The sequence below is a fragment of the Protomyctophum bolini genome, assembly GCF_963924005.1.
Source record: "Protomyctophum bolini genome assembly, chromosome: 21".
Classification (NCBI taxonomy): Eukaryota; Metazoa; Chordata; class Actinopteri; order Myctophiformes; family Myctophidae; genus Protomyctophum; species Protomyctophum bolini.
In genome coordinates, this window is record NC_137882.1 from 23,746,178 (window position 1) to 23,764,814 (window position 18,637).

The window sequence follows — 18,637 nt, forward strand, 5'->3', positions numbered from 1 at the left end:
AGGGCTAAAATAAATGACATGGGTGAAGGAGGAAGGAAGACGCGGTAACACCCTGTGAGGAGGAATCTCGGGGGTTAACAAACAAGCAGAGGTCCACACATCTGGTAGAGAGAGAGAGAGAGAGGCACCCTGGGGAGTGGAGATCTGTGACTCCCCTCTGAGAGCTCCGAGCGAGAGGGAGGAGGGAGGAGGGAGGAGGGAGGGGAGCGCCTCCCAAATGGTTCACTTACAGGTCAGCATTCAGGTGGAGGTCTGGAATGCACTCATGAACCACGGCAGAGGTGCACGCACTTACAAATACATGCACGCACATGCACACGCTCGCGCACACACACACACACACACACACACACACACACACAGGGCCTTATATGCAGTGCAGCCATGCAGGCCCTGCATGCATGTGACTCTCACGGGGTAATCTCATGGGAGCATCCCCCCACCCTGTGTATCTCCCTGACGGACGATAACAACAGGAAGTCAGCCTGACCACCCCCACCCCACCACACCTACAACTGTAACCGCTCTCCGACACTCTCTCTCTGTCTCTCTCTCTGTCTCTCTCTCTGTGCCTAGCTGTCTCTCTCTCTCTGTCTCTCTCTGTGCCTAGCTGTCTCTCTCTCTCTGTCTCTCTCTGTCCCTAGCTGTGTCTCTCTCTCTCTGTCTCTCCCTCCATAGCTGTCTCTCAATCTCTCTCTCTCTCGCTCTCTCTCTCTGTCTGTCTCTCTGTCCCTAGCTGTCTCTCTCTCTGTCTCTCCCTCCCTAGCTGTCTCTCTCTCTCTCTCTCTCTCTCTCTCTCTCTCTCGGTCTCTCCCTCCCTAGCTGTCTCTCTCTCTCTCTCTCTCTCTCTCTCTCGGTCTCTCCCTCCCTAGCTGTCTCTCTCTCTCTCTCTCTCTCTCTCTCTCTCTCTCTCTCTCTCTCTCTCTCTCTCTCTCTCCTCGGTCTCTCCCTCCCTATAGCTGTCTCTCTCCGTCCCTAAAAACACACTACACTGTAGTGTGTTTTTATACTGTACTGTACTGTTTTATACTATTATACTGTAGTGACTACTACAGTATATATGCGGATACGGCCTTGTGCACATGCAGGGCAGGCACAGAGAAACAATACAGTAGAAGAAATGTGAATAGGACTATTACACAGTACGCGGTTTCCATCACAGTATACAGTCAGTGACAAAGGCCATGAAACCTGTGGTGTTCCTTTTGTCGCTCGTTTATTACTTTATAGCAACAGTCATTTAATCAGCCATCATCGCGCCAACATCAATCCTTTAGGAGTTCACAGTGTGAGCCAGGCCGAGGCCAGGGCAGATGAATCGAGGGATTTGTGCCCCCGCTCTCTCGCTGGCACTGTTTCTGCCAGGGAGAGAGAGAGAGAGAGAGAGAGACACAGACTGGCGGGGGAGGAGGGGGGGTAGGGGGGGGGGGTCGGGCCTTTCAGCGGCTGAATGGCCCCTTATCCCATTTTGACCTGAGATCAGAACGATTCTACACAAATGTCTTCTAAATCCTGACAGTTTTCTGAAAAACCCTATGTTTCTGTGTCAGTGGCTCTCAAACATTTTCACGTCAAGGACCCTAAAAATGTTATGTAATTGGTAGCCGACCCCCATCTGACAATATGTTGTCGTCGTCGTCCCCCCCCCCAGAAGCAAAGATTTGAGTTAAAAACGTTCGCTCTGAAAGAATATATGTTCAAAAAGATTTCTGACACATTTTCACGATTTTTCAAAAATAGCAGACCTACAAGCTCGTAGCGCGCCACTCGGTGGCGCGCTATGAGCTTGTAGATCTGCTGTTTTTCAATAGCTATAAAGCATAAACACAATGCTATAACACCGACCAAAAAGGGGTTCCCGCCCAGAATGGGTTATTTATCTAGGTCCCTATGGGAAGTCAGGACACTGCCGCGGTGAATGAGGCCCCAGTTTGCAGCAGTGGCATAATAAGGGCCTGGGGGTCATTGAAATGCACGGTGGGTCCACTGTCCTGTCAAGGCAAACCCGCTGAAGCCAGCCCAGCCGTGGTGGTGGCAGTGATTCCGACTCCAAGGAGCAGGGAAGTGAATCATGAATCACAGATGGTTCCAGAGCATTGGGTTACCAATAAGCTCTAAATGAGCTGTTGCTTACTCATCGAAACATAGAGAATTATACGACTCCAACATGGGCGTGTAAACCACAAGGGATTTGTGCTGCTGTGTGGAGGAACCACCAATACCCCTGTGAAGTGGTTTAATAACCTTGGCGTCCCTGTTATGTGGGCGAAAATGGGGTGCATACTTAGTTTAGACTAGTCATTGATGGTTAGACATGGGTTAAGGTTAGGTTTAGCTGTGCTGACCCGTGCATGGGAGGTTATAGGTTTAGGGTGAGGGTTTGAGATAGGTTGTAGTTGTATAGGACTAATGACTGTCTAACCAAATTACTAGTCCAAACCAAAAACTGTCTTAACTAAGTACTGCACCCGCGGAAATAAATCTAATATAAGCTCGTAACGCGTCGTCACCATTGTGAGATTTGGTGGAGAGGGAAATAGAATGGACCCCGGTCATCTGTATGTAAAAAGGTCAATTGTTTTACCGGAAAAAACCCCGCATTGACATGGTGGGCATTGGGCAAACAGAACCAGTTATGTGCTGTAATATTCTGGGTCACACTGTGTCCAGTCACTCTTTGTTCTTTCTGGTAAGTGAGATTCGGGGGTCGCGTGGCGGGAGGTGGTATTATGGAGGCACACGGTACCATGGCTAGACCATTTTGACCTGAGATCAGATTCTAACAATGTCTTCTAAATCCTGACAGTTTTCTGAAAAAGCTATGTTTCTATGTCAGTCGTTCTTCGATTTTTCAAAAATAGCAGACCTACAAGCTCGTAGCGCGCCATGAGCTTGTAGATCTGCTATTTTTGAATAGCTATAAAGCATAACATAATGCTAACACCAAATGGGGCTAGACACCGTCAACGTGTTCTCCGTTACAATTTCCAAGCCTCAGCAGGAGGACAAGTCACTCTGCAGTGCAAAAAAATAAATTACCTTTTTTTCGCCACCCTCACCCTTCGTTTTTTTTTGCACGACCCCCTTTTTTTCTTTTTGCATCTCTGAAAAGAAATGCTTTTCTTTCTATTCACCCTGGACACCCCAAGCCTTCATCTAGAGCCACATGTCAATTCTCTCTCTATTGCGGTGGTGTGTGGCTGTGCTCATGTTCTCTGCCCAGTTCGAGGTCTCCCAAACGGCCCCAGTCAGACAAGGCGCCTTAAATAGGCTGCCACAGGTGCTGCTGGGGCCGAGGCCGGTTGGCTGGATGACTTTGGGGGGGGGTTTAACCCATTTTGGGCGGGAACCCCTGTTGGTGTTTTAACTTAAGCATTCTGTTATACTTTAGCTATTGAAAAATAGCAGATCTACAAGCTCATAGCACGCCACCGAGTGGCGCGCTACGAGCTTGTATAGGTTCTGCTATTTTTGGAAAAGTCGTGAAAAAGGGGACGCATATCTTTGAATATAGATTTCGGAGCGAACATTTTTAACTAAAATATTGGCTTCTGGGGGTCCCTGTAACTACATATTTTGAGATGGGGGTCCCCGTGGCCCAATAGAGATAATTCTGGGGGTCCTTGACATGGAAAAGGTTGAGCACCACTGACATACTGTAGAAACATGTTTTTTTCAGAAAAATGTTAGGATTTAGAAGCCTTTTTCTTTCTATCGACGTCAGTCCAAAATGGGTTAAGGGGGGGTGAGAGCTGGACGGAGCAGGGCTAGCAGGAAGCTCCTTGTTTTCACAGAGATAAAGGGCTTTCAGGTTAACATCCTGGGCCGTAATCTCTCACACACTTCCTGGGTTTGTTTCGTGGTGAGACAAGAGAGAGAGAAATGGCAAAGTAACCTTCGTCGTCGTGGAGGGAAAGGCTGATCGATAGTGGTTGTTGATGACGGAGGATGTGCGTCGAGCATTTTGTGGACAAAATGACAATGAGGGAGAGAGAGAGAGAGAGACACAGAGACACAGACAGAGAGAGAGAGAGACTGGATTTGATGCAGAGTTGTGTTCATTAATGGCTCTCAATCAAGGTTGATTTAATGGTCCATTTAGTCCATCTTTGACAGGGATTTATAAGAGCCTGTGCATAAAATCTCTGCCCAGACCTTCATTTGCTTTTAGAGTGCAATTAACATTGTTCTAACCATTTATATACTAATTATGGGGAGAGAATAACTCTGATTTTCTTATTCATGTTCCTCCCTTGGCCACATAATACGGTACCACCAGCATTTTATATCTTCTAAAAAACAGATTAATTTAGTGTCTGCAAGAGGAAATAGGAAGGATACTCACACACTCACACTCACACAGTCACACTCCATTCTTTCTCTCAGTTTAAGTTCACATTCCTAAATCTCTCTCTCTCTCTCTCTCTCTCTCTCTCTCTCTCTCTCCCCACCTTCATTCCTGTCTCGTTTCTGAACATGTCCTCCTTGAGGAGTCCAGCATTTGACCGTGAGCCACACCCTGTTCTCCATTCAGAGGAAACTTTCAATCTCTCTGTCTGTCTGTCCCTCCCTCCCTCCCTCACACTCCCTCCCTCCCTTATTCTCTCTCTCTGTCTCTCTCTGTCTCTCTCTCTCTCTCTCTCTCACTCCTGCTCGTACTTTTGTCAGGTGTTATTTATGAGTGGGGTAGCTGAGTTCCTGCGTGCCGGCAGCACCTGCTCTCGTTGGAGAGAGAGAGAGAGCGCCAAGGCAGCTGCTAGAGAGATAGAGAGAGAGAGAGAGAGAGAGAGAGAGAGAGAGGGTGTACAGTGCAGAGAGAGAGAGATACAATTAGAGTTAATGAAAAGGACAGAGAGAAAGGTAGCGAACAGGAAGAGAGAGAGAGAGAGAGAGAGAGAGGGGGGGTGGGGGGAGAGAAAGAGAAAGCTGGTGAGTGTCCGTTGTGGTGGAGGTTGATGTAGTGTGCGTTTATTTCGTGTCGTAAGAGAAGAGCAACTGAGTGCACAGCCAACAGATGATAGGAGTAATGACTGGGGGGGTGGGGGTGGGGTTGGGGGGGGTGGGGTTTGTCCTGCACCGCCACGGAGGGAGCAGCAGGAGGACAAACCAAACAAACACCCGCCAAGCCAGCCCGGCCCGCCGTGCTAATTAATAGTGTCGTATGACTCCGAACATGATCAATTAAAGGCCACGCTTCATTGACTCCACCGGCTAAGAGTGTGGCGCCAGTGTAACGAGAGAGGGGAGGACCGTGTCAGCATGAGTAAGAGGACAGATGTACCATCGTCTGGTCTACGGTGGACGACGCGCCGCCCGCCCTCCCCCACACCCCCCCGAAACCCTCTCCTACAACCACACACACATGCTGGCAGGCGTGTGTGTGTGTGTGTGTGTGTGTGTGTGTGTGTGTGTGTGTATACACATTTACCGAACGTGCTTTGTGTGAGCAATGTTTTGACTGTAAACACAGCTAGCAGCACTCATGAGTTCAGCCTGTACAGGTGGGCCGAGGCCCGAGACAAGGTCAAGGGTCACGGGCTAAATCACAGTTCTCAGAGAGAGACAGAGAGAGAGAGAGAGGGGGTGGGGGGGGGGGGGGGGGAGTCACAGAGCCTGCATGTACTTTGCTCCAGAAAGCCCATCTATCATGAATCACAGGTGGTTGCCGGGTAGAATGAGTCTAAATATACAGGTTAGTCGGCTAGAGAGAGAGAGGCCCTGTGCTGCTACTCTCCAAAGCTCAGAATAACGTCCTTGAAGCACAGTACCAAACATTGTGAAACACAGTCATGTCCACAACATCCAATCCAAAGCCAAAGAATTGGTTCAAATCAAATCGTCAATGAATTGAATTCAAGTGTAAAAGAAAAAGGTTTATATACTGTCAACCTCCCTGAAGGTGTCACACCAGAAAAAGAACGGCGACAAGTGAGTTGAGAGGAAGTGACGGCAAGTGACAGGAGAATAAACCGTTCCTAAGGTGCCAACATAAACACATTCATCAGTTATAAAGCTCCGCTGGGCTTAGAGGGACCGGCCATGTCACGCCTCTGCTAGCCTATTTTGACCTGGGAACAATTCTTCTAAATCCTGACTGTTTTCTTGAAAAAGCAGTTTTTCTATGTCAGTCGTTCTCAAACACTTTCATGTCACTTTTCACGATTCTTCAAAAATAGCAGACCTACAAGCTCGTAGCGCGCCACTCGGTGGCGCGCTATGAGCTTGTAGATCTGCTATTTTTCAATAGCTATAAAGCATAACATAATGCTAACACCAAAAGGGGTTCCCGCCCTGAATGGGCTAGGGGGAAACTAGGTGAAACTACAGGGAGGAAACATTACTAAAACAATGACGTCTTGCAGGGTAAACGCAACATGACCTATAACTGCTCTTTTCTCATTTTGCCTCTGATTTGATTTGATTCTGTCTGGTCGGTCTTGACAAACAGGCAGCGCTCGCTTCACAGAGCCTGCTGTGGGCCTTTTCTTAAACACATCTTGACTGAGAAGAGACGTACTATAGATGCAACGCATGTGACAGCCCCAGTAGTGAGAGAGTATCCAGGGATATATACCCCCTTTCCTCAGGTTACGTATGGCCCACTCAGGGTCACGGGGGAATTCAACACAAAACGCTCATGGGTTAAATGGGGCGATGCTGCCTGCCTCTCCGCGTCTCCCCCCCCTCTCCTTCTCTCCATTCTCTTCTCATTAATCCTGTGTGGATGTTTATCCATGTTGACATTCACAGCACAGCAGCCGGCCCTTTTTCTCTCTCCGTCCGACTAACAAACAGGGTGACTAAGGCTTTCTGCCGGAGCGGTTAGCGGGGCTTGGCTAACCCCGGTAACGGTAATAGGGGGGGAACGGAAGGTGGCGCTCGTTTCGTTAGTCACCGCGGCCCTAGGGAAGGGGGGGGCCCTACTCCAACCCTCCCCAACCCACCTCTCTCTCTCTGGAGGGCCATTATCAGTTTGGTGTGCTACGGAGAGGAAAATCAATATGGCCATCATAACAGACTGGCAGACAGCCAGCTGCTGCGTTTCTGTGTTCAAAGTACATTAGGTGGCGGAGGATTACTCTCCACTGGCCTCGCATGATGTGCTCTGATGTCATCGCTGCAGACGACAGAAGAGACACAGCAGAGGGACGTTAGTAAGGTCAAGCACGTCTGAATGGCGACTAATAACCGACTAGAACAAACTAAAGGTCCCGCCAGACAAATATCTGCCTATCGGAAGAGTGAAGTGCAGATGTCTAATGTTACTGTTGACCACTCACTCCAGCCCCATTTTATACTCTAAACTTGTAGATCGGCTATTTTCACCACTTTTTTTCCCCGTTCGCTTATGATGGCATGTGCATACATACGCACACATGCGCACGTGCACACACACGCACACACACACACACACACACACACACACACACACACACACACACACACGCACACACAGTGAGAGGGACAACTAGATCTGGGGGTGAGGGAGGAGAGGAGAGGCGGAGCAGAAGAGGAGATTTCCCCCTGATGAGTTTTTGCCACAAACACAAGCTGGCATGAGAGCCAGTGGCAGGGCCCGCCTTCTGCCTATTGTGTCAACCCTGTCTTTTTCATTAACCGCTCCAATGAGGACCGTAGAAGAGGTGGAAGGAGAGGGAGGAGGAGGAGGAGGAGGGAGGACGCGTAAGGAGATGATGGGGGGGGGGGGGGGGGGGTGGTAGGGGGGTGGGGCCCAACATGACAAAGTGAAGGACAGAGCTGCCACCAAACACATGATTAAAAAGACATAGCAACAGACACAGCCCCGGCACAGTGTACACAGTATTTACTTCCCCAAGGATGGCAATTTAGACTAGAGACAATCTCTCCTCTCCCTCTCTCTCTCTCTCCTTCTCCCTCTCTCTCTCTCCTCTCCCTCTCTCTCTCTCTCTCTCTCCTTCTCCCTCTCTCTCTCTCCTCTCCCTCTCTCTCTCTCTCTCTCTCCTTCTCCCTCTCTCTCTCTCTCTCTCCCTCTCTCTCTCTCTCTCTCTCTCTCTCACGCACACAGGATAAGTGTACCTCCCACCCCCACACCTGCTTCTGCGGAGTGGGGAGGAGAGTATATCTTTGTGCGTGCGTGCGTGTGAGTGTGTTTGGGGTTGAGGGGGGACTTAATTTCGATCCTTTACTGGGCAGAAACACATTTTCCGTGACGCCCCTGAAAGAGCTGTATAGTCATCTAACAGAGACACACACCTGTCCTCTCATGATGACTCAGAGTAGGAGAAGAGGAAGAGGAGGAAGAAGAAGGAGAAGTAGAAAGAAGAAGAAAGAAGAGGAGGGCAGGGGAGGCATTTCTGCTTGGTTAGCTTACATGATGTACTTAACTGAGCTGTACTCCCTGCACCGGAAAGAACAGATGCAACACGCCACACGCTGCTTCTCTGTGTTAAAGAACAGATACAACACGCCACACGCTGCTTCTCTGTGTTAAAGAACAGATACAACACGCTACACGCTGCTTCTCTGTGTTAAAGAACAGATACAACACGCCACACGCTGCTTCTCTGTGTTAAAGAACAGATACAACACGCTACACGCTGCTTCTCTGTGTTAAAGAACAGATGCAACACGCTACACGCTGCTTCTCTGTGTTAAAGAACAGATACAACACGCTACACGCTGCTTCTCTGTGTTAAAGAACAGATACAACACGCCACACGCTGCTTCTCTGTGTTAAAGAACAGATGCAACACGCCACACGCTGCTTCTCTGTGTTAAAGAACAGATACAACACGCTACACGCTGCTTCTCTGTGTTAAAGAACAGATACAACACGCCACACGCTGCTTCTCTGTGTTAAAGAACAGATGCAACACGCCACACGCTGCTTCTCTGTGTTAAAGAACAGATACAACACGCTACACGCTGCTTCTCTGTGTTAAAGAACAGATACAACACGCTACACGCTGCTTCTCTGTGTTAAAGAACAGATACAACACGCCACACGCTGCTTCTCTGTGTTAAAGAACAGATACAACACGCCACACGCTGCTTCTCTGTGTTAAAGAACAGATGCAACACGCTACACGCTGCTTCTCTGTGTTAAAGAACAGATACAACACGCTACACGCTGCTTCTCTGTGTTAAAGAACAGATGCAACACGCCACACGCTGCTTCTCTGTGTTAAAGAACAGATACAACACGCCACACGCTGCTTCTCTGTGTTAAAGAACAGATGCAACACGCTACACGCTGCTTCTCTGTGTTAAAGAACAGATACAACACGCCACACGCTGCTTCTCTGTGTTAAAGAACAGATACAACACGCTACACGCTGCTTCTCTGTGTTAAAGAACAGATGCAACACGCTACACGCTGCTTCTCTGTGTTAAAGAACAGATACAACACGCTACACGCTGCTTCTCTGTGTTAAAGAACAGATACAACACGCTACACGCTGCTTCTCTGTGTTAAAGAACAGATACAACACGCTACACGCTGCTTCTCTGTGTTAAAGAACAGATACAACACGCTACACGCTGCTTCTCTGTGTTAAAGAACAGATACAACACGCTACACACTGCTTCTCTGTGTTAAAGAACAGATACAACACGCTACACGCTGCTTCTCTGTGTTAAAGAACAGATACAACACGCTACACGCTGCTTCTCTGTGTTAAAGAACAGATACAACACGCTACACGCTGCTTCTCTGTGTTAAAGAACAGATACAACACGCTACACGCTGCTTCTCTGTGTTAAAGAACAGATACAACACGCTACACGCTGCTTCTCTGTGTTAAAGAACAGATACAACACGCTACACACTGCTTCTCTGTGTTAAAGAACAGATACAACACGCTACACGCTGCTTCTCTGTGTTAAAGAACAGATACAACACGCTACACGCTGCTTCTCTGTGTTAAAGAACAGATACAACACGCTACACGCTGCTTCTCTGTGTTAAAGAACAGATACAACACGCTACACGCTGCTTCTCTGTGTTAAAGAACAGATACAACACGCTACACGCTGCTTCTCTGTGTTAAAGAACAGATACAACACGCTACACGCTGCTTCTCTGTGTTAAAGAACAGATACAACACGCTACACACTGCTTCTCTGTGTTAAAGAACAGATACAACACGCTACACGCTGCTTCTCTGTGTTAAAGAACAGATACAACACGCTACACGCTGCTTCTCTGTGTTAAAGAACAGATACAACACGCTACACGCTGCTTCTCTGTGTTAAAGAACAGATACAACACGCCACACGCTGCTTCTCTGTGTTAAAGAACAGATACAACACGCTACACGCTGCTTCTCTGTGTTAAAGAACAGATACAACACGCTACACGCTGCTTCTCTGTGTTAAAGAACAGATACAACACGCTACACGCTGCTTCTCTGTGTTAAAGAACAGATACAACACGCTACACGCTGCTTCTCTGTGTTAAAGAACAGATACAACACGCTACACGCTGCTTCTCTGTGTTAAAGAACAGATACAACACGCCACACGCTGCTTCTCTGTGTTAAAGAACAGATACAACACGCTACACGCTGCTTCTCTGTGTTAAAGAACAGATACAACACGCTACACGCTGCTTCTCTGTGTTAAAGAACAGATACAACACGCTACACGCTGCTTCTCTGTGTTAAAGAACAGATACAACACGCTACACGCTGCTTCTCTGTGTTAAAGAACAGATACAACACGCCACACGCTGCTTCTCTGTGTTAAAGAACAGATACAACACGCTACACGCTGCTTCTCTGTGTTAAAGAACAGATACAACACGCCACACGCTGCTTCTCTGTGTTAAAGAACAGATACAACACGCTACACGCTGCTTCTCTGTGTTAAAGAACAGATACAACACGCTACACGCTGCTTCTCTGTGTTAAAGAACAGATACAACACGCTACACGCTGCTTCTCTGTGTTAAAGAACAGATACAACACGCTACACGCTGCTTCTCTGTGTTAAAGAACAGATACAACACGCCACACGCTGCTTCTCTGTGTTAAAGAACAGATACAACACGCTACACGCTGCTTCTCTGTGTTAAAGAACAGATACAACACGCTACACGCTGCTTCTCTGTGTTAAAGAACAGATACAACACGCTACACGCTGCTTCTCTGTGTTAAAGAACAGATACAACACGCTACACGCTGCTTCTCTGTGTTAAAGAACAGATACAACACGCTACACGCTGCTTCTCTGTGTTAAAGAACAGATACAACACGCCACACGCTGCTTCTCTGTGTTAAAGAACAGATACAACACGCTACACGCTGCTTCTCTGTGTTAAAGAACAGATACAACACGCTACACGCTGCTTCTCTGTGTTAAAGAACAGATACAACACGCTACACGCTGCTTCTCTGTGTTAAAGAACAGATACAACACGCTACACGCTGCTTCTCTGTGTTAAAGAACAGATACAACACGCTACACGCTGCTTCTCTGTGTTAGTTTCAGTGATCAGGTCCCAACGAGCCAACAAAACACTTGTTTATACTCTATCTCTCTTGAGTGAACTGCAGTACTCTAACCCTAACCCTAACCCTTGAGTTAACTGCAGTACTCTAACCCTAACCCTGGCTGACACCCATGGAAACATCAGATCTACTAACGAGTCACGACACATAGCAATTACATGATGCATTAGCTGGTCGATTGAATATTTCATTCAATTTATTAGTTGGAAAAAAGTACAGTTCAATGCAAGGTCTGCTACGAGGAATTAAACCCAAGAAAGCCCTATATATATATGGCTTGTTTTCATTGGGGTCTTCTGTACTCAGTCAATTCATCAAAACAATTAACAATACTATAATATGCAAAACATCCTATAAACAGTTGGAAATCAGGGGTCAAAGTTCAGGCTGGAGAGATGGGTATATAGGCTTGACAGGTTGACAGGCCTATAGGCTTTCTTTGAGGATTTTCGCCTAATATAATGACATGCACCAAAATAGGCACCCGGGGTAATTAACACTGACTATATTTTACCGTGCCACGCCATGCAACAGCGTTATCATGGCGTGTCAATGCAGAGACAGCCACGTCACCATCAGACATCGAGGGGGGGGGGGGGGCTCGTGTTAACGAGCTAAACGATCATACCATCGCTGATGAGTTTGAAGCGCCCAAGCTGCTATTCTTGGGGGGCCATGTTTTGGTTCCCCCGAGCAACCGTCGTGTTGTTTTTGTTCAGTTCACTGCACTGACATGTCCCCCCTCAATCCCCCCCCCCCCCGCCCCTCCTCCCACACCTCTCACCCTCTGCTTCACACCACCCACCCTACCCTACAGGGTCTGCCCTAGCAGCCCTACACACCCATCCCATTCCCAAACCAACAGCTCCAAGATATTCCTGTCCTTTTCAGCGACACTGGTGTTGACGCAGTGAGGACAGCCGCGTCACCCTCGTCGGCCGGGGGAGCCCCCTTGGCTGAGGAGGGGGTGCCCCCCATCCCTCCCTCCGCCCGCCCTGTGCCGAGTCTGCCAACATGCAGACAGACCCCGCATGGCTGATCATGGGGGATCTTTGGGGAGGGGAGGCCGGGAGGGGAGGGCGCAAGCCTGTCTGCCGCGCCACACGAAGGCCCCTCTCTCGCCTTGACATTAAGCGCACACAAGTGCCACAATCATCAGCCCTCTGAAAACACCCAGGCCAGAAAGAATGCCACCAGGAAACACCACGACACAGAGGTATCGGCAAACAGGAAACACCACGACACAGAGGTATCGGCAAACAGGAAACACCACGACACAGAGGTATCGGCAAACATTTCCGAGACAAAAAATGCCCAAGAGGAAGCCGCGTCGACGTGGGCTCCTCGAGGACCTAAAGGGGGGCTGGCGTTGCGTGAGAGGAGGAGAGATTTGATGAATTCTGGGAGCGTTCCGTGGATTCCACCCTCGCGGGGACCTTTCGGGAGAAAGAGAATGGGTCATATGCAAATGGCATGCACAGTATGGAAGGAGAGGTTTCCCACAAACCCAGTGTGAAAAGGAGCTCTCCCTCCCCATGCCGAGCCGGCTGAATGGGCCTTTTCTTCTGAAAGTGTATGAGGTAGAGCAGGGCAAACTGCTAAAGGTAACTAGGCTCTTTCTCCTCCGGCTTTCTCACCAAACCCCCCCACACCCCCCAACACACAATGGCTCATTTAAGTATTCAGCCATGCAAACCCCAATAAAGCACATCCAAGCGCACACAGTTAAGGGGGTTAGTGAGAACTGACTTGGGGTTTAAAAACTTATTCTTTTGCGGAGAGGAGAGAGAGAGAGAGCACCTTTTTATAAGCTAATGCTTCGGCCTCCATGGGAGCGGCTAATGATTAAGCCGCCTTAACAGAGGTGGGGAGTGTGGTCGTACATCAAATGGTTCTCATTCAGCGACATGGTCAGGCGAGGACACTAGGGCCTGTTTCCCACACTAGTGTAAACACTTAACGTAAAGCGGGACTTAACGGATTGTTCAACCTGGTGGTGTTAAAATAACTATACTGAACTTTGGTCCATGGAATAAACACTACTGGGGAAAGAAAGGTAGTTCTGAGGTCAGTTCTGAGTTTCTAGTTTTGTGAAAACAAAGCCCTACAAAACGATACCATCCAACAACTGTCACTGACGCAAACTTAAGTATGAGTTAACAAACAAAACAAACAAAACAAGCATTGGGGCAAGATGGCTGCCATGGAGCAGAAGGGTCCTTCACTGTCACCTGCTGGAGAACATTCTTCTCTCTGGATACCTCCGTCACAGTTGCCTCCCATCCCCCTCTCTCCTCTCCTCAACTCCACAGGGAACAACACAGCCCAGAGTTGAGAGGTCAGAGGGATGGACGAAGAGGAGGAGGAGGAGGGAGAGTAGAAGAGTAGATCCCCTCCTCACTCAGCCTCCCTCCTTTTCCCCCCCTGCCAGCCATTGAACGGACTTAAACACAAACACAATCGGACATGCTGGAAGGTTCTGACAATGGCACAGGGAGGGGGGAAAAGTGAAGTCATACTCTAAGCACGCATGGGTGCCTATAGGTCAGGGGGGCAATCAGCCTGGCTCCCCTCCATGGCTACTGTGTCTTAACCTCCCAAATATAAAAGGACAGGCTGAAGAGGGAGGCGCTGAGGGAGGGGCTATGGGGGAGTAGAGGGGTGGGTGGGGGCTAAAAGAGAGAAGCTGGGATTGTCTTCTTCTTAATGCCCGATTTATGCTAAATCTGTGCGAGCTCCACAAGCACAGCTAGTGCGTCACATCTGTGACGTGATGTGAGCTTGTTGTGGGGTTGGCTGTTTCCCAACGCGCGTCACCGCCATACGACAAAGTATAAACGTTTCATGGGCTTCACTTGACACTTTCAATTGAAGCCGAGGAAGTTGATCCCAGATTAAATGAAATATTTCCTCTTCTGCTAACCTCCTTCACACAGCATGCAGGGGTTGGACCTTTTTTAAATGTAAACAGATGTCTTTTAAAACAGAAGTGGCATGTGGGACCACAGGAACCCATCCACTAGTGCACCTCCCCTGTGGCCCAAAGCACGCTGCTCGCTCCCACTCACAAACTGTATAGCTATTTTCTTTTTTCATTGTTCCCCCACAACTTTTTTACAGCATGTGGTTGCATTCAATATTTATTTTTTTTAGAGGGGGAGAAAATGAGTCCAGGGCACTAATTATAGTTTTACCAGGCCAATAAAGATCCCCTTCTGAATCACATGCCTTCACAAGGCTCCCTCCTTGATTCATCAAGGGGTGTGTGTGCGACGTGTGTGAGTGTGTGCGTGCGTGTGATAGAACGAGAGATAAATGATTCCAGTGATTATGTCAAATAAATAGTAGGCCTAATCCAAGCTACCACGCATTCATTTCAGAGTTCCTTCAGACAAACGCTCCAACTACTCCTGCCCTCTCTCTCGACATGTACCCATCTATATACCAAGCTGTCTCGGTGCCCCCTGTTTATTTTTGCTATAAGAATGTTAATACCGGTCCGCATTCCTCTATTCCCAAATTGCCGTGTTAAATTACCATTCCGGGGGAACGGCTGCTATTCCTGAGAGGGTGAGAGCTGACTGTGGGGAGAAGCGACAAAGGGAAGCTGCATGAAGTATCCCACCAATTGCAAACACCTGTCGTCCTGCCGGGCTGTTAACACCTCCCTGTTTTACAGCTGTGGCGGGAGCTCACCTTGACTTCAACCGCTCTGCTCTAGCCAGGGACAGACAGACACAGACAGACACTCCTCTAGTCAGGGACAGACAGACACAGACACAGACAGACACTCCTCTAGCCAGGGACAGACAGACACAGACAGACACTCCTCTAGCAGGGACAGACAGACACAGCAGGGTGACTCTCATACTAGGGTGACTCTCATACTAGGGTGACTCTCATACTTCAAGCACGGGAGCAGTGCATGTTCGCCAACCTTAACCCATTTTGACCTGAGATCAGATTAAAAAAATGTCTGTTTGAAAATGACAGTTTTCTGAAAAGGCTATGTTTCTATGTCAAGCTCGTAGAGCGCCACTCGGTGGTGTGCTATGAGCTTGTAGATCTGCTATTTTTCAATAGCAAAGCATTCGTCCAAAATACAAACTTTCAAACGAGCGTCCTCTCAGCCAAACACAGCCAAACTGAAAAAGAGTTTGAGAACCACACACTGCCTTAACAGGCCAGTGCCATAAGAGTTTTAGGCAGCAGAGATGTTGATTTACATGACAGACAGGTCACCTGTCGCGTTGCCAAAAGGTGGTATAGAGGAAGTGAGGGGACTTTGAAGAAAGGGGGCTTGTTTGCTCAGTGGAAGCACATGCAAATGAGACAAGATGTAAATGAGGAATAATATGCGCTCATTTAATGTGTGACAGTTGCAAACAACAGATGACATTGATTAGTAAACATTGAAGGAAGTGACAAATGAAGGCAAACTCCCTTGAATATAGGCCTATTGTATTTAGGCTATAGTCAATTTACAAATGTGTGATACTAAACTTCATTTCACGCTGGAGAGATGCACACCTTTTCCGCTGAAGCCTTATCTCAGGGACCACACCTTGCAACCTTGCAAAGCACAAACTGCCATTGGCCTCTCTCACACTGACAAATGTATGAGCACTCACATAGGCTACAAATTACACACACACACACACACACACACACACACACACACACACACACACACACACACACACACACACACAATCATAAACCATATAGAGGCTTTGGATTAGCCTATACCTTTTCTACCTGCAGTAATTGCAGATTAGCCTATACAAACAGATATACAGACCCATTCTTTTAATGAGAATATTATTGTTCACCCGTTTGAGAAAGGTTTAGATTTGGGTTATTAAAACCCCCCGTGATTCACATCAGGTAAATATGTTCTCAGTTCATGTAAGCCACACTTGGTGGCACAACACTGAGTGACAGTAGGTCTACGCTACAAAAAAAATGAATGAAAAAAGAAAGGAAGTAAAAAAATCATAAAACGTATCATTCAAAAAGGTAAACATTGTAGACTACACAAAACGTTTTAATAAACATATAAGGTTTAAGACCATGAGCAACCCACCGTCTATATATGCCAAAAACGGACTTAATATTTTGTCACAAATTGAAACCAAAACCCGAGAAGCAACAGTCAAAACGGGAGATAGATGCATATGACTATTCCTAAACACACTTTTCAGACCCGAATAAAAACTAAAACTAAAGAAGAAAAAAGGGAAAAAAGAAAACGGAATAAGAAATAGACCGCATGAACAATGGAAACAAAAAACTGAGCATGAAGGCTAAATGATTATTCCTTTAATGTTCGCATCGTAACGTAAGTCCTCTCCTCGTCCCTTCTTGTGTAAGGAAATAAAATGAGGATTCCCAGAGCGCTGTCCTTATATAGGCTGTGTGCTCGTCCCGTTATACGTTCCATTCCATGCATTACACCATACATGATCTGTCTTAAAAGGCTTTCGCGATCTCCTCCGCGATGCGAAACTGTCCTGGGTCGGTTCGAATAGGCAATAATATGCACAACGAATCATATCTACAAAGGATTACATATATTGAGAAGTTTATATACGACCAATTGAAAACAAAACGAGAGTAAACGAACGGCGCGTTTATTGTGTTTTCTATATCCTAAACTATGTTCAATTCTCTGACATGATGACAGTGATTTTATTAAATGGGAAATAGGTTGAATCCGATATTTATTTTCTTTCTCTCCAATCGTCAGCAACAGTGTCCCTCTATCGCTACCTGCTACGAGCGTCCAACACACATACACACACACTCACACACGCACACACACAGCTCACACACAACAGTTGTATTTGTCTTGTTCCCAGAAGAGACGCATTCATTCACATCCACCGAACAAATGAAACACATCAGAATCTTCAACACAAACTGTCACAACAACAAAAACACCTCTCGATTGTAACAATCAGGTATAAGGGACGTGATTCTTTTGATCACGCGAAATTTCGATCAAAGGTCCGATCAGTTTCACAACATAAAACACGAAAGAACGTGTAAATCCCATTTCGCTTATGCTTAAAACAACTGGAAAAGTGACGAAATGAATGAAATAGAGGGGAGATAAAGTGCACACAAAAGCTGCTCCGCTCACATAACGGGGCTAGGTGCGCATAACGGTCCTCGCTCGGTGCGCAGCGGACCGCTAGGCGGAGAGAGAGACGCGGTCCAGGTATAACGGTCCACACCACATAGGGGCTTATAATACTGCGCTCACACAGGATACTTTGCCACACTCCGGCACACCAAAAAGACCACTTGGGAGCTGCCAAAGTTTTCGGGGAAATTACATCCAGTTTAGAGACGCTCCTCGGCCGTTCCCCGTGCGCAAAAACAAGTTGTTTTTCCCACTTACCGCTATTCCTCCTCGGATTCGCCTGCTTTCTGCGCTTACACCTGGGGGCATCCGCCATGATCCTTTCGCTGTGTCTGGTCTAAACGCTGCTTTGGAGAGTCACCTCCTCTCTCTCTCTCGCTCTCTCTCTCTCTCTCACCCCGCACCTCCCCGCACCTCCCCCTTCACCTCCCCGCACCTGGTTTACGACACACAGCTTTACGACATCACCTTCCACACCTCCCCACCATGCAAAAGCCCCAGGACCATTTCACATCCAGCATGATCCCCCCCTCCACCCTCCACCCCCGCACCCCCCCACTCCCACGTCAATATGAAAATATACATCCCCCTCAGCACTCCCGTGCGGTTCCATTTCAGGTATTAGTATTACCCAGATAGATCAATGAGGTCCACAAGTGAATATTTTCCATTTTGTTTCTGCGAGAAATGTTTATTTTTCTTGTCTTTCTCCCCACACATTAAAACCAGAATTAAATAGGCTAGAGGTAAAAAGGGGCGGGGCTTATGTTACTTTTGCGCTGTCATATCACAGGGCCATGACAATGTGTTGACAGCAGCACTCGCACGTGTACGCGCACGCACGCGCAAATGCACGCACGCAGGCAGGCTAGGCTACATGTTAACACAGTGAAAGTGGTGCATTAAAGAAGCAATCTGAACCAAAAGTTTGTGACATACCTGGTATAAAGGCATATAGTAGAGTTTCTTTCTCTCTGTGTGTGTGTGTGTGTGTGTG

General features: G+C 47.7%; 1 protein-coding gene across 1 annotated transcript in view; it reads right to left on the bottom strand.

The window, feature by feature from the left end:
* zeb1b (zinc finger E-box binding homeobox 1b) overlaps positions 1-18,027 on the bottom strand; it is a gene marked incomplete at its 3' end in the record, with an annotated part of 85,162 nt that extends 67,135 nt beyond the window's left edge. The window contains exon 1 of the mRNA XM_080793800.1: positions 17,899-18,027. Coding sequence (XP_080649926.1) covers positions 17,899-17,956 — 58 coding nt within the window. The 5' untranslated portion in view covers positions 17,957-18,027. The remainder of the gene's footprint in view (positions 1-17,898) is intronic.
* Positions 18,028-18,637: the final 610 nt, after the last annotated feature.